Source organism: Silurus aristotelis (assembly GCF_946808225.1).
Source record: "Silurus aristotelis genome assembly, chromosome: 28".
In the NCBI taxonomy this organism is placed as follows: Eukaryota; Metazoa; Chordata; class Actinopteri; order Siluriformes; family Siluridae; genus Silurus; species Silurus aristotelis.
In genome coordinates this window covers 11,701,805-11,723,746 of record NC_139601.1, presented here as the reverse complement: position 1 = coordinate 11,723,746, position 21,942 = coordinate 11,701,805, and the positions used below count along the sequence as shown (strand labels likewise).

The 21,942-nt window shown below is 36.2% G+C and overlaps 1 protein-coding gene across 2 annotated transcripts; it reads right to left on the bottom strand.

The window, feature by feature from the left end:
* Window positions 1-4,245: 4,245 nt before the first annotated feature.
* On the bottom strand, window positions 4,246-20,337 carry slc6a1b (solute carrier family 6 member 1b). 2 transcript variants are annotated; one of them, XM_083534168.1, is made up of 15 exons: window positions 19,976-20,337; window positions 18,878-19,233; window positions 17,599-17,730; window positions 17,319-17,419; window positions 16,643-16,752; window positions 16,231-16,363; window positions 15,913-16,047; window positions 15,136-15,239; window positions 14,781-14,905; window positions 11,657-11,769; window positions 11,340-11,471; window positions 9,151-9,253; window positions 7,632-7,732; window positions 7,367-7,534; window positions 4,246-6,858 (listed from the first exon to the last, which is right to left on the bottom strand). In XM_083534168.1, exons 2-15 carry the CDS (start codon window positions 19,107-19,109, stop codon window positions 6,751-6,753), a joined length of 1,797 nt encoding a protein of 598 aa, XP_083390294.1. In that variant the 5' UTR covers window positions 19,110-19,233; window positions 19,976-20,337; the 3' UTR covers window positions 4,246-6,750. The 2 variants fall into 2 exon arrangements, with proteins under 2 accessions (XP_083390294.1, XP_083390295.1); XM_083534169.1 differs by having other exon boundaries at window positions 19,910-20,297.
* Between the last annotated feature and the right edge of the window lie 1,605 nt (window positions 20,338-21,942).

Genomic DNA, 21,942 nt, shown 5'->3' with positions numbered 1-21,942 from the left:
TGAAGAGAAGAGGTGACTCCTGCTGGCCAGGTTTTCAGCTGTTTCAGAAGTGTCTGACGAGCAGCCTATATGCTGGAATTAGCATGACAGAGATGTGTTCTGAGTAGCTGAGGTGGGGGCGGGGATCCGCACAGTATGTGCTGGGGATGTTTGTGTTAACAAGATCCAGCATGTTCGCCCCTTTTGTTGCACATGCTGTTTTAATTCTGTGTCTGTGTGTCTGTGTGCAGATGCACTGTTATGGTATGGTTTGGTTATTTTGCATTAGGTATATTTTTCTAATTTCTAATATTCTTTTCAATGCTAAAGCACTTCAATATTAAAGTTCTAATTAACAGACAGTCGAGAGCAAACTAACTCTTAATGAACAGGTTCATTAATGTCTCCATCGCCTCCATGTCTTTATGTGCAATATGACCAAATTTTTTTCTTGTTAAAAACTTCTTTGTTGACAATGCAGTGTATACACCTTATGAAGCGTACTCTAAAAAATTTTTTGTTCTTTAACTTCTGTTATTGGGATTAAAGAACAAAAGTTATCAAAATTACATGCATTACATAACAAAATGACATAATACTATATGCATCCAAGTTAAAGCATCACTTGAGAGGCTAACTCACCAGATTGTAAGTACCTACCAACTAGCAGTAAACCCACAAGGTCCAGTTTGAATTTTTTCTAAATGTGTGGGTTCCAACTTAACATTCTGTCATAAAATTAAAATCTGTAACTGTGGCTACTTCTGCTTTCAGGTTGTCTTTATTAACTCATTTTGAGCGATTTTCTGGAATCTTTCTTCCCCTCCTTTTTATTAGTTTGAGTATATTGTGAAAAATGCATGGCACAAATCTTTTTAAATACATCAGGTGTCATTTTTATCATTGTTGGTCCATTTATTTTGCTTATTAGGTTAATTTCTAATAAAAATGTACCCTTTACTGTAAAAACTTAACTGACTTAACCAAACAATACAATAATGTTAGTGTTAGGGAGTCAGACACAGTCTCAGTGTTCCATCGTCCATGCAAAATGGTTGTTAGTCACTAAAAATAATATTTTTTTTTTTTTTAAAGTTTGAATTGTAGAATTTATTATAAATATAGCATATGAAAGATATCTATTTTTTAGTTCAATCAACCATCATGGTAGAGCAGTCACTTTACAGCTCTAGGATCCTGGATTTAATCCTCTGCTCAGGTTAATGTCTGCGTGGAGATTCAGAGGTTCATCCTATTTGCATGGGTTTGTTCCCATTGTTCCCAGCTGCATCAACAACACTTTGAGAATGCCTCAGCATGTCCATGCTATGAATCACATGTGAAACCTGCGTTTCTTTCAAGCTGGGGTCTGCCTTTTTTTTACTATATTTGCACAACAATTTGTCTAGGTCCTGGAGCAGCCCATATCCGGCCCATCTCTTTAGCCTAATGTCTCCTTCTACGCTAATGTGGTGGGGCTAGAAGAGCTAGCCAGCTATCTCTCCCCGGGTGCTGCATCATTCCCGAAGGCTACGGCACCGACCACCGAATCTCTTGCTGGGCAAGGCTTACATGGCCGCAGGTCATTTCGCCGGTTGCCTGCACACCATGGCTGTGTTGCAGGCGTACCAGGCCGATCTGCTTAGGGAGTTGGACAAGGGGAATAGAAGCCACAGAAAGGCATCTGTCAGAAATCCCTGACAGGGACAGAGCTTTCCCTCTGGATGCCCTGGTGGATTCTACTGGCCTGGACCTGTTTGTGACTCCTCTCTAGTTTCCCTCAATTACTCAGCCCTTCTGGAGCTGGATGCCATGGTACAGGGGCGGCCGAGGCTGCACCTGTACACTTTTTCCCCTGTTGCGCTGCTCCTGGAAGTTCTAGAGAGAGTTTGCTAGGATGCAGTCCGGTGGTTTGCTTTGTGGACCTGGTAGCCCCCTCTTTAGCAACATCTTTGGATGATTCCTCCCAGCAGGTATCTTCTTTCTCAGGCAGGGGGCACCGTGGTTCGCCCCCACCTGGAGTTATAGAGACTGTGGTTGTGGCCCCTGAAGCGGCACAGCTCTTAGCTGCTGGTCTCTCTGCCGAGGTAGTAGAGACCATTCTCAAATCCAGAGCTCCCTCCTCTTTTTAATTTTTACAATCACAAAAAGGGTGAACAAGCACAGTTTGTTTGGAAGGGTAGCCAGGAGAAAGTCTCTGCTTTTAAAAAAAGAACATGTTAGAACAGCTTAGGTTTGCAAACTGAACAAACCACAAAACTCCTGGAACAAGGTCCTTTAAACATATAAAACCAAAGTGGAGATGTGTGGCAATTAATGCACAGGCCATAATTCACAGTGCCAAACACAGCACGTTTTATCAGCACAAACACCTCAAACAAACTGTTAAGCCTGGTTATGGAGGAGTGATGGTTTGGCCTTGTTTTGCAGCCACAGGGCCTGGGCATTGAGTTGGCCATGAACCTCTTTGTATAACAAAGTATTCTAGAGTCAAATGTGAGGCCATCTGTCCGACAGCTAAATCTTGGCTGAAATTGGGTCATGCAACAGGACAATGATTTCAAGCACACCAGAAAATCTACAACAGAATGGTTGAAAAAGAAAAACATCAAAGTGTTGCAACAGAGCAGTCAAAGTCCAAGTTTCAACCCAAATAAAAATCTGTGTGAGGAACTTAAGAGAGCTGTGCATAAATAAATGCCTGCAAACCTATATGAACTGATGCAACATTGTAAAGAAGAGTGAGCTCAAATTCCTGCACAATGTTGTGAGAGAGTGACAAAGTCATACAGTAAACAATTACTTGGAGTTTTTGCTGCTAAGAATGGTTCTAAAAGCGATCGAATCATAAGGTGTTATACTTAGTTTTTCACACAATTTATTTCCATTCAGGGTTGATTTTTGTAAAAATGTATAATGCCACATGTTGTTAATTTGAAGATGTATTCACCTAAATTAAAACCTTATAAGGACCAGATCATTTATATTATGCCCATATTATTATATTATCAAATCCATTTAAAAGAGAGTGTACTTCAATTTTTTACACCACTGTATATATACAGGCCCATCTGTAGTAAGACTCAGACCACTGCCTTCGCACTAATGTCTTGTCCAAAATCAATACCTGCCTTACAAAGATTTAACAAGCAAATGGACCACTAATGGTGCTGTAAAAATGTCATGAAAGCAGAAGTCATTCTCTGGGTCATCATTATTCAGCTTTTTATAACAGGCTATATTAGCCAACAGCCTATGTTACTGCTAATATCCTGGCTATGCTTAGAGCGAAGGCACACAGTTCCATTAGATTTGCACCCTTATGTTCTGGAAATCATTATTTGATACAATAGGGCTCCCCACTCAAGCATGAAATTGGCAGAATAAATTAGCCAGTGCAAACACTGCAATGGGTTATTAATTGGGTTAATACTTATAAAAGGTCAAAAATTGTTAATGGGTGCCACATATTTTAGAGATATAAATAAAATAAATTTACAAAGCTGTAATACTGGCTAGTACTAACACCTACAGCATTTCAGTGGTTAAGGAATTAAGGATGAAACAGTTACTGAGAATAAATGAAAGAATAAAGGAAAATGTAGCATTTATGTAGACATTTCCACATGTCACTTTACTCTGTGTTTGTATTTATTTACCTAGTGATATTCTTTTTTATCTTGTATATCGATCTTCATCAGAGTAAATGTACAGTAAGGATTTTACCATAGTGTACATCAACACAGCTTGGTCTCTTAGGTGTCTTCTCTTTCCCTGTGTTCTATATATTTCTACAAATAGATATGTAGGAAATCATCTATAGTTTAATTGAATTTACAGCAGAAATTGTAGCTAAAGTAATATCAATATCAGTACTTTGGAAAGACACAGTTATATATTACAAAATATGTTTGTATAAGTATTGTATATTAAAGATAAAAATGAAAATAAGAAATACACTATCTATACAAAATAACTATAAATAAAAACATATGTGAAGGTACCTCTCAGTTTTTGAGTAGAGAAACTGAGTTATCCATGTAAAAAAAAACTGGTTGGCTATAGATCATTACCTCAAACAGTCCATTTTGGCATTTTACCTCCATTTTCTAATTATGAAAGTCACTTAATTAGGCTTTCATAATTATCTGTCATAATTAAGACTAATAATTTAGTGTTTATGTAAACTGTGTTGCAACAAAAAAAATTGACTGTGTACAGTCACATTTCTCCATGAATACACAAGACATTTGAAAATAACAGGTGCATTATAATCTATAATACTTTATTTATTTTTCAGATAACATGGCAATCATGCTTTTTATACAACACCATCTAAAGACATTTAATATATATTTTTACATAAAATATCTTACATTAGGCGCATGAAACAGTTAGAAATATACAAAACAATATTCTCTGACTAGACATATAATCTATAGTTTATTATATACTTCTGCTTTTGTTATTGATATTCCTTTTTTTTTTTTTTTACATTTCAGAAATACTATGTGCTTTAGTTTCTGAGAGTATTATTGCAGAAAACAGTAAATAATAAGAATCTTTAACATTTAGACAAAACCTCAGTGGTCATATGGACATTCACATATACTTTTACACAGTACAGGTTTACAGAGAGAAATGTGCTGAATGAGAACTTTGTACAAAACGTACGCAACGCTAACTGATTGCACAATTTTAGTGTAGTATCTTTGCTGAGTCGTTTTATTCACGTCCCTGTCACATGTAGCTGCCATAGAAGCAAACTAACTCTGTCCCTTTTTAAAAATAAAAAACAACAACCGCTGGAGCTTGTGGTTTTAAAGCTTTGTGCTTTTAACCTGTGAAATTGTACTAACAGGGGTTAAACCAGTCATACACAAAAAAAGCATTCACATACATTTTATCTAGTTACTTATTGCCAAGGCAGTTTTCTAAAAAAAGACCAAAGATGCAGACTGTATAGATATCTCAACCTTTTAATTGGCTACAATGCGCCTGTGATTTTTGCTGGTTTCTCTAAAGGTGCCTTTCCCCAAAAATGGCCTCACAAACTCTGGAGACAGACTATGGCTTCTGCTCACAGTCTGATTATTTGCTGAAGGCCATTCACTGCTCTAATCCATTTGATTCGGCTAAGGGGGGAAAAGAGTCAAATTTGGTCACTTCCACCATTGTTCCTGAGGAGTGGCATGCAAATGAGCAGGACTGAACAGTGGAATCAGAGGCTATTACTGCCAAACATTATGCATTTTGTGTCTTTTTTTTTTTTTTTGTACCCTGCACTTTCTAGGACACAGTGTGACGCGAAACACTTTCATATGCAAATGATTTCCATGTGAAAGCGATTTTGGTCCTTCTCACGCTTACATAAAAAAACTGACTAAAACGATTGAAAAAACATACAAAGTTATTTAGTTCTTAGAAAATAAAAAAAAACACTAACAGTCTCTCTTATGTGTAAGATGAATCTGCTTGTGTGACAGATAATTCATCGCTGCTTGTGACGTCTGTAAACTCAAATCCATACTGGCTTGTGCTTATTTTGGAACTGAAGACTTACAAGTGCGTTGTAAACTCTTAAGTTCTGTTATAGCTGGATATGTTTTACCTGTCATGCACTTTTTTTTTGCGATTTGACTTTATTTCTACAAAAAGTTCTATAATGTGGACATTTATCAGATATGTAAACATCAGTATTATGTAACATTATCCACCTTTCTCTTTTTAGTAAAAAAAAAAAAAAAAAAAGGTTTTACTGACTATTGCCAGAATTTGTTAAACGTTAGTTCAGAAAGCATTACTTTTACAGAGAGATCGCCATGTTTGCTGAAACTCTGAAGCTATTGTGAGGAATAATGGATTGAAATTTTATATCTTGTTGGCAATCATTTAAAAATATAGTCAGCGATTTTTTATTTTTTTTTTTGGTGGAAGAAAAAAGAATATCTAAAATCCAAGTTATTTCAGTTTTATTATCAAACCACACACCCGTAACGCATGCTAGAGTGCCTGAATGCACATTAAACTGTGGGAGACTTCTAAACTGACAGCCAACATTACTGACACATCATATCCTGAATGGTAGAATATTGATGACCATATTTTTTTTCCTCCCTTATGACAGCTGCTAAATGTGTTCTAGTTAAAAATCGCTGACCGTACCTTTAAATTTACAGTGCCAACCCAGGTAAAACTAATCCAGCTTGAGTAGGTATTTGGGATAATAAAAACAGTAGGAGTCTCTTTACATAAACCTTTTACACAGGCCATGAGAACCAGCTATATGCTCCCATAAAGGCCTTTGCTCAAAACTGGACATGATACAGTTCATCATATTTGTCATATTTTTGCCAACTAACTTCGTTCATTTTTTTTTTTTTGTATGTCTTCAAATACAATCAAATACAATTTGATTCTATTCTAAGATCTTTATACAATATCTTAACATAATTACATAAGGTAAATATATATCGAATTAGCACAGTAGTCTTTAATCACATTGGGATCCAAACAGTAATTGTTACAATGTTATGTTTTGGAAAGACTAATATCTTGCATATGCAATACGAACTAGCACTAGATCATCGCTGGATCGAGTTTTTTTTTTTTCATACACACATTTAAATTTTCAAACAGTTGTAATCAGGTTGGTTACATTTTTCCCCTGGAGGTAGGTGATTATATATTAGACACAGAAGTCCCTGCTAGTGTTCAACCTTGATTACTTGGTTTCATTTTTGTTCCAAAGGGCCTGCAATGTCCAGGGTTTTAGATGTATGCCTCATCGTTGGCTGCATTCACACTCTCAGGTTGCTGCTCAGGCCCATTTTCTTGACTTTTGACCGAAACCATAGGTTGAATCATTATCCGGAGACGCTGGGAAATTGAAAGAGGTGAAAAAGAAGAAAATCATTTTTTGCTCCCTACAGTGCAAATGCAGTTGTCAAGGTTAAGGCTCAAAGCCTCAAACCTACAAAATCAACATGCTGATTGATTAGCCAATCAAGCTGTAATTGAAGCTAACTCCTGACTTTTCACCTCCCTGTGGTGATTTGCTGATTCAAGTGTGCCTATCTCATGCGCAGCCGCTATCAGCTCAGACCTGAACGCTTTGTTCATAATTGCTAGTTTTGAATGCCTATTTCCAGAAGCGTCTCAGTGCAAAAGCATGCAAGGCGCCGATACGGTTCTCTTTTTGCAGACACTTTATCTGAAATGTCTAATTTATCCAATCAGTGCTGCATTCACTGAGCGGAATGCAAATTATCTGTATTAGATCAGATTCCAGAAGAAAGCCGCCATTCTCGTTTTTCTCCAAATGTATGTCATGCGTACACACTTAGTGTATCTGTTGAGCAATAAAACGCATCCGTTTTAATCTTACCTCTTTATAGGAGCCTTTTAATGTTAGGAACATATAGACCATGTAGCCAGGAATCAAGACCATAGAAGACATGGCCATACACCAGCCTACACCCTGTCCCCACTTTGGGAACACATAATTATTCATGGTCAAGGGAACCATCTGGATCGCACTGAACAGGAACACACCCTAGAAATGCAAAAAAGAGTTGTTGCAATAATTATACTCCAACCTAGAAAGAATTATCATTATTATTAGCATGTATTTTTTGCTTTTAATTACTTACAGCTACAATCAAAGGTGTGAACACCACCCAACATAGTTTCCACCAAATGCAAGGTTTGTATCCAATCATCTCTTCAATATTTCCATAGAACTTATTGACACCTTATAGATGGAGAGAAAAAAGGCATTGCATTATACCACAGTGTGCAATGGTGCATTAATTTGCATTACTGCTGTGCCTAAAATTGGGATGTCAGCGCATGCAAATAGCAAATAATTTGTTCGTTTGCATAATCAAGCCTACTATGAAAAGCAATTAACAAGGCACAGATTCATATGAAATGCATTCAAATGCAGAAGTGAATCTGGCAGTAGGATTAGCATGAATTAAATGGATATTTTAGTGTAATGAGATGTGTTGTGTGAGGGTACTTAAAGCATGGTGAACATTGTACTAAACATGGGAACTGCCTTTTCAATATAAATTGTATATAGTAAAAAGCACAGCTATGCTACTGCAATGTAAAAACTGATAATTTTTTATATTGTTTCCAATTAACAATGATATGCATTCGTCCCCACGTTTATAGCGGTAGTTACGTGCCAAAACCGACCGCAAACAACAAATTTCCGCGATAAATGGACGCCACCCCCAAAATGCTTTTTTCACTTGTTTAAGCCATAAAGCATCTTTTCACACTCTTTAAACACACGCAGAATATATTTGCAAAAATATAGCGAGATGAATTGTGTGTAAATATCACATTTATAGTGAATACTGTAGTACAGTACAGTACTGTAGCATAGCCTATGCATGGTTTCTCTGCTTGTTTATTGGTTTGAATGGTCATATGACATCAAAAAAAAAGCTGAGTTAAAGATACACGTCACTGCATTCTTTATTTTTCATTGGCTAGATCTGGTGATGTATGTCTTCAACTCCGCCCTTTTTTATGTCAGAGGATATTACAACCAATGAATAAGCGGAAACTTACAGTTTCTTGTAATGCTACTTATTTATTATAATGAACTGAAATTGGAACCATTCTCGAACAAAATAGTTGTGTCAAATTGAAAATCTCAATAAAGTGGGGCCGCAAGATTCGAACCGCGATAAATCGAGGGACGACTGTAGTTAAATTATCTATGTACAATAATTTTCCCCAGGTAAATTATTGGGATTTAAGTCCTGCTGCCTGAATATAAGCCATTGTAGACAATACATTGATCACTGTATAACAACTTATAATGCCATAATTCATCAAACAATTCTTAAAAATACATTTTGCACAATACTAACATTCAGTTAGAATGGTGTTGGGTGAGTAACTACAAACTTAAGCGGTAGTGTATATTTATATATTAATTTAATACTTTTTTTTCACTAGAATTGTAGCTTATGCTTTCATAAGATTATACAACCTTTAAGCATACTCCTGTTTTAATTTTTTTATATTGTATGATATTGTGCTCAATGCTCTGCACATAAACATTTTTTACACACTTTATTTTTTTATATGATAGTCCCTGGAAAATGACTATATATTTAAATAATTTTATTATAAGAAAAGAGATGTTACCATAGAACCAGGATATGGAGACACACTCAAAGAACACCAGGAAGAGCAAACACATTCCGCTAGCGGAGTAGTAATCGAAAAGCTTGAACACGTAGAGGCCACCCTGTCATATAAAAAAAAAAAGAAATGTCTAAAACATACCTCAGACAACAATGATATACAAATGTTAATATTTTACTATATGGTTTACCCAACATGAGTTAGTGGTTTATACCATTACAAATCACTTAAAAAAAAATATGGGCAATTATCTGTAATATTCATTAATGAAGTCTCTGCAGTATAAAATAATCTAGCAATATACAAGTGTACCCCATTTTCTGGACAATAAGTACTTCATACCTATATGACATACTTCCCTAATTCTGACTGCTTAGAGAATAAAACAGATATTAAACAGGAAATAGACAAACAACTACAGACAACTCATAAAGAAAAATCTAATATATTATATACTGTAAGGTGTGATGTATATTTTGCCTGGGTAGCATATTCTCCAGAAAATATGGTAAATGTGATTATTTATGTGCTTCAGAAAAGTGCTATAGATCAAGAACAGGAACCTGAGTTCACCACTGTCGTTTAGACTTTCCTGTGAAAACAGATACTTGTAAAAATCAATCCCATTAAAGGGATGTTTTTTACTTACTAGGTATGCAATAAAGTTTGCGAGAACAAACAGTTATCAATGAGTCGGGGACACACACATAACTAAACTGTGAGTATGTTTTTGTATTTATATCATTTAGCTTCTGGTTTTTGAGTCTTTCTTTGTAGCAAACATAAATGTTTATTAAAGGACATGCAAATTGCTTTTCCAAAGAACTCCAAATAAAGCATTGGCATTTATTTCCCTAGTTTGACCTGGAATAAATGTTAAAATATTGTATAGTACATTGGGTAGATTTTATGTTTAGCCAATTGATGAAGGCGCATGTTCATTATTGTGATGGACCAATTGATAGACTAATGGACTGAAGATGTTAAGTTTATAGAAAGCTTGGTTTAGCCTCGATACAACTGTGATACAACAAAGTGAACGTCTAATACAATACATGAACAAAAGGATTGGGAGACCCAACTTTACAAGCCATATGTGGTTCTTTTTAAAACTAGAAGCACAAGATTATATAGTTTCTTTGGAAGTGGACATAATCTTATGGTCAAGTGTCCACAAACTTTTGTCTATATAGTGTATGTATATAACAATCTACACTTAACTGACAGGTAAGGATTGTATATAGATATAAACTTTCCTCATACATCTTAGACATATAATCTGATATACAGGAGGCCAAGTGTAACTCTGAAGGTGCTTGGGAGATCCGTAGCTCAGCTGGAGTGTTTACAAAACAACTATGGCCCAAATACCCCACAAAGCTGGGCTTTATGAAATTGGCATGTCATATGAAATTCTGTTTGGTGCTTGTTTGAAAGACATGCTGGAAACAATATGTAGTAATAGGTTCTTTGGCCTTGCAAAAAATTTCTGTTTTTTTTTTTTTTTTTATTTATGGAGCTTTATGTTTACAAAACTTAAAAAACAACAAACTACTTTCTATCAGCAAAATACAGACAATGAATTTAAATAAATATATAAAATTAATATGCCTACAATCTCTTTACATTTATTTTTTCTCTATTTGTGCATAGAAAAGTATTATTGCTCGTTACAAAGACTATTTGTCATATGTCATGTTTCGCAACTCAAAACAAAAAAAAATAAAAAAATAAAATGCAACATCTACATAATTCCACTCAATACTAATAGTTAAAAAGTGACAATGCATATTACTTTATATAACAAACACTGTAAAGCATATTTTCTTCACAGGTACCAAACAACCCAACATGCTAACCAGAGATCTGCAGATAATATTTGAGCCACTTACATATTCAGCTGTTTCAGGTCACACATGTAACAGATTGAGTTCATTGCACTATTGAACTGACAACACTAGAAAGCCATTACCTCTCTTAGAGATGTTTATGTCCTTTAAAGCTGTTAGCGCACATTGATCCTACTTAATGCAGTTTCAAGAGTTTTCAATCTGCCTACATGAGATATTTTTGTGTGTCATACATTGGTATCATTGCAATCATCCCTCTACCTTTATATATGATGAAATCCATAGGATGAGTGGAAAGAGCTACTATTCAGACAATCGACAAATTCATTGTGTACTTACCTGCGTGATATTTGACAGTCCAATGATGTAAGACACAAAGCAGACAACAGCAATGAAGATTTCTCGTCGTCCACGCAATAAACGGGGAAATTCATCTACCAAGGCAGTGATGAAACCCTCTACTGTACAGAACTGTGGAAAAGAAATTCAATTTTCAATCCCATATGCTTATGAGAATAAAATGTCACTTCAAATGAGTAGAGCTGTCAGGTACATGGACATGCACAGCTTGCAGTGAAGCTAGTGTTGCAGCACATTTACGCAAAATGGATTATCCCAGATGTGCAGTCTAATATTTGTAGAATAACTGACTTTACCTGACTGTCAATTCCAAGCATAAGCAGCATGGAAAAGAACAGAATTGCCCAAAGTGGTGAAACAGGCAGCTGAGTAACAGCCTCTGGGTAAGCTAAAAATGCCAAGCCTGGACCTGAAAAAGGAAAAGCGTACTGTTTTATTAATAAAAAATAACTAGATATTTAAAGTATCCTAATGTGTGTATATATATATATATATATATATATATATATATATATATATATATATATATATATATATATATATATATATACAGTATACAGTGTTCAGTATATATATATATATATATATATATATATATATATATATATATATATATATATATATATATATATATATATATATATATACTGAACACTGTATACTGTATATATATATATATATATATATATATATATATATATATATATACTGTACACTGTATATGTATATATATATATATATATATATATATATATATATATATATATATATATATATATATACATACAGTGAGGAAAATAAGTATTTGAACACCCTGCTATTTTGCAAGTTCTCCCACTTAGAAATCATGAAGGGGTCTGAAATTGTCATCGTAGGTGCATGTCCACTGTGAGAGACATAATCTAAAAAAAAAAACCAGAAATCCCAATATATGATTTTTAAACTATTTATTCGTATGATACAGCTGCAAATAAGTATTTGAACACCTGTCTATCAGCTAGAATTCTGACCCTCAAAGACCTGTTAGTCTGCCTTTAAAATGTCCACCTCCACTACATTTATTATCCTAAATTAGATGCACCTGTTTGAGGTCGTTAGCTGCATAAAGACACCTGTCCACCCCATACAATCAGTAAGAATCCAACTACTAACATGGCCAAGACCAAAGAGCTGTCCAAAGACACTAGAGACAAAATTGTACACCTCCACAAGGCTGGAAAGGGCTACGGGGAAATTGCCAAGCAGCTTGGTGAAAAAAGGTCCACTGTTGGAGCAATCATTAGAAAATGGAAGAAGCCAGACATGACTGTCAATCTCCCTCGGACTGGGGCTCCATGCAAGATCTCACCTCGTGGGGTCGCAATGATTCTAAGGAAGGTGAGAAATCAGCCCAGAACTACACGGGAGGAGCTGGTCAATGACCTGAAAAGAGCTGGGACCACCGTTTCCAAGGTTACTGTTGGTAATACACTAAGACATCATGGTTTGAAATCATGCATGGCACGGAAGGTTCCCCTGCTTAAACCAGCACATGTACAGGCACGTCTTAAGTTTGCCAATGACTATTTGGATGATCCAGAGGGGTCATGGGAGAAATTCATGTGGTCAGATGAGACCAAAATAGAACTTTTGGGTCATAATTCCACTAAACGTGTTTGGAGGAAGAAGAAGAATGAGTACCATCCCAAGAACACCATCCCTACTGTGAAGCATGGGGGTGGTAGCATCATGCTTTGGGGTGTTTTTCTGCACATGGGACAGGGCGACTGCACTGTATTAAGGAGAGGATGACCAGGGCCATGTATTGTGAGATTTTGGGGAACAACCTCCTTCCCTCAGTTAGAGCATTGAAGATGGGTCGAGGCTGGGTCTTCCAACATGACAATGACCCGAAGCACACAGCCAGGATAACCAAGGAGTAGCTCTGTAAGAAGCATATCAAGGTTCTGGCGTGGCCTAGCCAGTCTCCAGACCTAAACCCAATAGAGAATCTTTGAAGGGAGCTCAAACTCCGTGTTTCTCAGTGACAGGCCAGAAACCTGACTGATCTAGAGAAGATCTGTGTGGAGGAGTGGGCCAAAATCCCTCCTGCAGTGTGTGCAAACCTGGTGAAAAACTACAGGAAACGTTTGACCTCTGTAATTGCAAACAAAGGCTACTGTACCAAATATTAACATTGACTTTCTCAGGTGTTCAAATACTTATTTGCAGCTGTATCATACAAATAAATAGTTAAAAAATCATATATTGTGATTTCTGGATTTTTTTTTTTAGATTATGTCTCTCACAGTGGACATGCATCTACGATGACAATTTCAGGCCCCTCCATGATTTATAAGTGGGAGAACTTGCAAAATAGCAGGGTGTTCAAATACTTATGTTCCTCACTGTATATATATATATATATATATATATATATATATATATATATATATATATATATATATATATATATATATATATATATATATATGTGTGTTTGTGAAAAGCATGGCAAGGCCAGGCTGGGCGCTTTTTTGGAAATTATCTTCATAAACAATGGATATTTCTAAGAGTTTAGGAGATAATGCCTTTTTTCTTGAGAACAGATATAAAAATCTTATATTATTTTCCAGACAACCTGCTTCTCTCCAAGCGGATTACCATTATTTAATGGGTCTAACAGTTATAAATTTTTTATTCTCTTATTTATGCAGTTATTCTGCCTGTCTTTAAAGCATCACTGCTTCTCCATCTTTTAGAAGCAGAAAACCTCAGATTGTTATTGACTGTGGTAGAGGGAAACCGTTAGACTGAAGTGTTTAAAAGTGCCCTGAGTATGGATCTGTAATTCTAAACTCTGTCTGCATCTGACACATGAGTTGTAAGCTGTAATCACTGGCTTATGGGAATCTAACATTTCCGCCCTGTAGTCTAAAAATAGTTTCTTTCTACTTAAATTCAAGTAATTCCTATCCTTGTATTTATGTAAGGTGACAGACAGTGAAGCATTGTCTGTCTTAAAGTATTTAGTAGATTTAGTAGTTTCATATTTCATATTTAGTAGTTATCATAGTTACATTACAACAAGATACCACTATGTCAATGTTTTATGTAAACTACATTGGATCTATCTATCTATCTATCTATCTATCTATCTATCTATCTATCTATCTATCTATCTATCTATCTATCTATCTATCTATCTATCTATCTATCATAATTTAAGAAAATAATAAAATAAAATCAAACTAATCAGACACATATTTTCATATAGCATATATACCATATATGGTATAATCTGTATAGTTTTTATCACACTAATATATATCTTGAGTTGATGCGTTAAGAATGTTTGACCTCATGCTAAAACTAAAGGCTAAATTAGTTGCTGAATATAATCCCCAGCACATGTGAGAAACTGATATAAATCCCAGTTACCTGATGCAGCTACATCAGCAATAGACCTCTTTGTAATGTGAGCCATGAAGCCCACAATGGAGAAAATGACAAATCCAGCAAACATGCTGGTGAAAGAGTTGATGCAGCATACAATGATAGAGTCCCTGTGAATACACAAAAGGATATTATCTAGGGTTATTACATTGATCTCTCGTCTGTCAGCATCCACAAGAACTCCTGCTATCCATTTTGTAAATGCCAGTGCAATTTCTCTTCTGAATGGTGAATTTTAAGCACTAAGAGTTACACTGCTTTATAAAAAAATATCCTTTTTCCACTAAAAGGACACTAATCTCAATTGATTGCCTGTTGGTGTTGTGTAATTGCTTCATACTTGTAAACGTTGTTGTTGAAGGGGTTGTAGCTCCCGAGTGCGATCAGAGACCCGAGGCCGAGTCCGTAGGAGAAGAAAATTTGAGTGGCAGCATCAAGCCACACCTGTGAAACGTGATATTTTTGTCAGTATACCATATTTTTTGCTTATTGATTATTATTTACAAACATTCACTTTTATTTTTCTGGGGCACTGTGTCTCACTCAGTTTCTCAAAAAAAGAGATCTTGGCCTTTTAGTTCCTGTAAAAGTCTTATGGTGTCTGTTTGTCTGCCAGTCTACAGGAAGTGTGGCCTCTGCATCTGTCATTCAATCAGGAGGCGTGGCCTCTGCTTGTTTCAGTCACCCTGTAGGGGGCATGACCTCTCTATCTGTCTCTGCATCTTCAGTCACTGTTAAGTAGGTGTGGCCTCAGTCCCCTCAGAGCTTGTCAGTCCCACTGTTAGTCTTAGTGTCAGCTTGTCAGTCCCAGCTAATCGTGAAAGGGGTGGGGTCTCTGCATCTGTCAGCCTCTGTAAAGATGTGTCCTTGGTCACTGTCAGTCTACATCAAAATGCATTGCCTTTTCATCCTTAAAACTAACACTGTAATGAAATCAATAAATCGATGAGTCGATGAATCAATGAATCGATTAAGAAATCTATCTATCTATCTATCTATCTATCTATCTATCTATCTATCTATCTATCTATCTATCTATCTATCTATCTATCTATCTATCTATCTATCTATCTATCTATCTATCTTCAGATTGTGTGGTAATTAAAAGAAGACATACTTCTGACTCCTTCAGCTTTTCAAAGTTAGGTGTAACATAGAACAAAATGCCCTCTTTAGCTCCAGGTAGCGTAACTCCACGGAAGAACAGAATAAGCAGCATGAAGTATGGATATGTGGCAGAAAAATAGACCACCTGAAAACAGATGTACAGTGCATTAGAGTGGTTGAGAACTAGTTGAATCTCAAAAGCTAGTTATTTGTGGTGTAAATCGATAACAAATATTTTAATAATATCGATTTCTAACTTCCCAGAACTACTATTATAAATATCACACATCCTGTGCTGACAAGATGAAAAGCATAATTGTACTCTTACCTTTCCAGTCCATCCCACACCTTTCCAGATACAAAAGTAGACCAGGACCCATGCGATGGCCAGTGTTATTGCCAGTGGCAATCTGATCTCTCCTGGTTTTTCCAGACCATCCGTGAGCTGATGCACATTCCGTCTGAGGGCCACAGGAAAACATTATTAGCGCTGAAAGCATCTGACCTCAGACAAACTGTTACTGATAGAAGCTATTCCACTTAGTCAAAACACTGCCTTCATTCTTGATGCCCGTCATGTCAGCTAGAGCTGTCCGACGGCCAAACGGACACAATTGTTGCATTTTTGTGCAAATAACACTGGTCCTTTTTAGAAAGCCGGGGACAAAAAGATGGCGCTTTAGCATGCAAACGAGAGAGCCCTGAATGCCAAAACTGTTCCAGTGAGTGCATGCCCTTACTCCCAAAACTCCACGACGGCGCTGGTCATGTTAGACGTGTTTGCCAAGCTGTAGTTGGAAAAGCATTGCTCTGTATTCCAGGGGTTGTTGCAGGATTTCCATGGGAGTTCCTGAAATAGGGCAATGTTTTATTTAATACGCTAGGATTTCAGAAATATTAGGACGGCTGCTATACATCATGCAGTATAATAAATAGTTGCATAATTTGATGACATTAAATCAGTAATTCTTGTTAAGTAGGGCCCTAATTATAATCTGGCAATTTTTCCAGCCACTACAGGAGTTAAATTGTTTATTACACTTAATTTTACAGCAAATGAAATAAGCATTTAAGTGGAAAAATAATTAAAATAAAATCAAAGTATTATCTTTTTTTTTTTAAATGCCAAACAAAAGACTATAAGGTGACTAGAGTCAGTACACATCTCACATTACCTAATTAGCAACAATCAAGCTCTAATAGTATGTACATTGTACTTAGTTTCCTATTTGTACACAAGACTAAGTACATTATTGGGTTTTTTTTTCTGGTCTAAATTGTCTGTTGATTTGCACCTGGGCTAGCTAGCTAGTATTCCATTATACTGTAAACCTGTGTATAGTATGAAAGTGTAGGTCTACTGACGCAAATGTTGCTTTACTGTGATATAATTATGCTAAAGAATTTTGTACTTACTGCGGTGAAAGAGTTGTATAGATAGTAAATGGCCCAGGAAATGATGACTATATAGTAGATGTTAAGCCAGAAGGATAAGACTGCTGCTGCAAGGCCGACACCTGCGAGCACAAACCAAAAAAGTGGCATAATAAGGTGAAGTGAAAAATCTGTTATTTAAAATGGCAGGAATTTATTACCATTCTGTGTCTAAAAAACCCCAAAATGCTTTATTGATTTGTGTGATGGGAGTTAATGAGGAGTTTAGATTTGGTTCGTAAATTTTCCTCTGCGTGATTACCTTTGAACATTGGAGCTAGTTTCCACACTCCGAGTCCACCGATGGAGGTGTACTGACCGAGAGAACACTCGAGAAAGAACAAGGGCACCCCAGCGAATATGAGTGTCAGAAAATAGGGAATCAAAAAGGCCCCTATAAGAAAACAATTTTAAAACGATTTGAAACATTGGTATATGAATATTATAAAACCATTGAACTGGTTCTCAAATTATACACAGCTGCGATCTTAGATGCCTATACAAAGAGAAACATTTTCAATTGCATTCTAGAAGTAGAAGATTAATTATTCAAGCTAATGACAAATTAAGTAGGGCATAATTTTCTTTTTTGAATCAATATTTTTTTTTATGTATACATTGAAGATTTAGTAAAATCTTTATAAGTTAAACATTTATTTATTACATTCTTAAACACTTAACTTTAATTAATCTATATGCATTGTTTATGCATTTTCTTGAATTATTATTATTATTATTATTATTATTAATATTATTATTATTATTATTATTATTATTATTATTATTATTATTATTATCAGTAGTAGAAGTAGAAGAGATTAAAATAAGTGTCAGTTAAACATTTCATTTACATAGAATTGTCTATTTATTAAATAATTATAAATGTAACTAAAAATAGTAAAATAAAAATACAAAAAATAATACTATTAATAATAGCTATGATAGTATATTATTATTATTATTATTATTATTATTATTATTATTATTAGTAGTAGTAGTAGTATTATTATTAATAATATTTTATTAATATAATTATTAATATAATTAAATTTAATATGGTTATTATTGCTAATAGTAACAGTATTATAATAAAAAGGTTAAAATTAGTAAAAGTTAATAAATAATTATTAATATTTAATAAATAAGAATTTAGTAATTTCTTATCATAATAATAATAATAATAATAATAATAATAATAATAATAATAGTGTTAATTAAAAGTAATAATATATTATCACTTATTATTATTATTATTATTATTATTATTATTATTATTATTGCTTATAGCAACAATATTATTAAAAAGGTTAAAATGAGTGAGTTATTAAATTATTATTAATATAATTTGATAAATAATAATATAATTTATTAAATAACAATACTTATTAAAAGCATTTTTAATAATCTTTTTATAAAAAGAAAAAATAATATATAGTCATCAATATTATTATCATCATCATAATCATTATTATTATTATTATTATTATTATTATTATTATTATTATTATTATTATTATTATTATGAGGGAGACGGTGCATACCTCCTCCGTTCTTGCCGCACAGATAAGGAAAGCGCCACACATTTCCGAGCCCGATGGCGTAACCCACACACGAGAGCAGAAAGTCGAACTTGCCGGCCCACGTCTCCCGGTCCGGAAGCTCTTTCTTCTGCACTTTGACCACCAGGGTCTTGGGCTTATCGTTGGCCGCGGGCGCCGCGTTCACCTCCGTTAGAACGTGTCCGTCGGAGGCTTTCGCGCCGTTCGTGGCCATGTCGCGCGGCTTGGCGGAGCTCCTGGCGCCCGGACGCGAGACTTCGGCACCGCTCCACGCGGACAGCAGCTTCGCGGCTCCGTGCCCTCAAAAAAAAACAAACTCGACTCGTGCCGCCGGTAATCTAGAACCAACAACAGTTGAATCAGCGACCCCACAAGTCTAAAGCGCGGACTTCACCCCAAATCCCCCGAACACTTCCCCCCCCCAGACAAACACCACGACCGCCTCAGGAAACGATTCTCCTCCCCACCGTGCGCACTCGCTCTACGCGCTACGCTCCAGCATGTGTGTCGCGACGCCAGAGATACGCAGGCTGCGTGTTAACCTGCATCTCACATAGCTAGTGCGTGAGATGTCGCACTAATGTCTCACGTCCACGTAGGAACTTAGAGAATTTACATTGAGAAACTGACACTATTTAGAAACCGAGAAAAAAGCGCGTTTCGGGACGCAGCCTGGGTTCAGTGCGCACTCGACGTCGCGCACTCGGTGCACATAAAACCACGGTAGAATTCAGGTTTATATACCTGCACAGGTTTTACTGTTAGAATACACATTGGAGGAAATAATGATTTATTTTCATGAAACGCGATTTGTGTTAAACGTTTAGCTTTAAAATAGACTTTGAACATTTCCGGTCCTGTAAAATGAAGATAATGATAGTAAGAAATATTGTCGCACAAACCTTTGTGTCGATTTTAAGAACAGAACAATCCCTTACAGACGCCGAGTAGGAAAAGTTATCTAATAGATAACATGCACCAATTTCCAATTCCCCCATTTATTAAATCACTCACTATGAGAACTCAGGTTGCTCCAAAACAATCCACAAAATGAAGAGCTGAAGTAAAAAATCTGCTTACATTTAACTCGATTGTTCTGCTAAACCTTCCGTCTGTTTATTCCTCCTGAAGGTAAGCAAAGTTTCCATAAAGCAAAAAAAGAAACAAAGACAAAACAAATGTGTTTATCCTGTTGTGAGAAAAACGAGGAGGGGAAAAAAGCCCAGACAGAAATGAATCCTGGAGCAGAGCAACACCAACTAAAGCATCAGGCGGCAGAGAGGAGGAAGATGATGGCGATGATGATGATGATCCTCCACCTTCATCCGCTGTGCTCCAATGAAAAAGTGAGGGTGAAATCTCGCCAGGTCCAACATCTCCAGCACTGACATCACACTGGAGCATCTTCACAGTCCATGGCTTTTTATACAGGCTGGGGGTTTTGTGTGTGTGTGTGTGTGTGTGTGTGTGTGTGTGTGTGTGTGTGTGTGTGTGTGTGTGTGTGTGTGTGTGTGTGTGTGTGTGTGTGTGTGTGCTGTAAATGTGCATTTGTTTTTTGTCATCAGCTGAAAGAAGGCCACTTGTCCCCTTTTTTTTCACAAACACCTCAATGCTCAAACAGTTTACAGTTGAACACAGGCTTAATTATCTTGCTAAAGACAGACAATTCCCCACTTGTACTTCACATAGATCTGATGTTTGTTAAAAATCTAACAGGGGAGAAAAGGATTTCCTAACAGTCCAGTGTGTCAAAGCAACTATTTTGTCCAGCTTGACATTATGCCCATCATTGTTTGTGCGAATGCTTTGGTTTGCCCTCGCCCCAAACCAAAACTTGATAGCACAGTGCTATAAAAATACACCACACAGCATAAAAAAACAAATTTACTTTGGCTGAACCAATAGTTGCCAAAGTGGCAGATTTGGAAGATGATGTCAATCGTGCGGTGGATTCTGCACAGTGTTGATAAGGGGACGAGTCAATAAGTGAAGTCTGGGGGTGAGAGATAAACCAAAGACTAGGTTTATAATCTTCTTAGCTGGCTGCCTTCCAAAAAAATTCCCTTTTGAAGAGAACCGAAATAATATGTTCTCCACAGTCTTCACCTCCCACACTGTAATAAATTAGCTGTTTCCATAGCATTGATAAGGGATAAATAGCAAGCAACTATTTTGCACTACAAACCAACATGTTTATGACCTTGCATATTTCTTGCAGATACAGAAATATTTACTTTAGAAAGTGGTTTAGCATTTTGGTTTGACCCACATATTCCTTTATCAGTTATAGTTGTGTGCTAGGAGCCAGAATCCCATGCCAAACTAACACTGCTGAGTGTCTCTAATTACACTTAATGTCCTTAATTACTCAGGCAATCACTTCAAACATATTACATTGTATTTTATATGTACTATAAACCATAATCTTCTTCTTCTTCTTCTTCTTTCGGCTGCTCCCATTAGGGGTCGCCACAGCGGATCATCCGTCTCCATACCACCCTGTCCTCTATATCTGCCTCTTTCACACCAACTACCTGCATGTCTTCCCTCACCACATCCATGAACCTCCTCCTTGGCCTTCCTCTTTTCCTCCTACCTGGTGGCTCCATCTTCAGCATTTTTCTACCAATATAATTCATGTCCCTTCTCTGCACATGTCCAAACCATCTCAATCTCGCCTCCCTCACCTTGTCACCAAAACATCCTACATGTGCTGTCCCTCTAATAAACTCATTTCTAATCTTGTCCATCCTCGTCACTCCCAACGAAAACCTCAACATCTTCAGCTCTGCTACCTCCAGCTCCACCTCCTGTTTTTTACTCAATGCCACTGTCTCTAATCCATACAACATCGCAGGTCTCACCACAGTCCTATAAACTTTCCCTTTCATTCTTGCAGATACTCTTCTATCACAAATCACTCCTGTCACTCTTCTCCACCCACTCCACCCTGCCTGCACTCTTTTCTTTACTTCCCTAACACACTCTCCATTACTTTGCACTGTTGACCCCAGGTACCTGAACTCCTCCACCTTCTCCACCTCTTC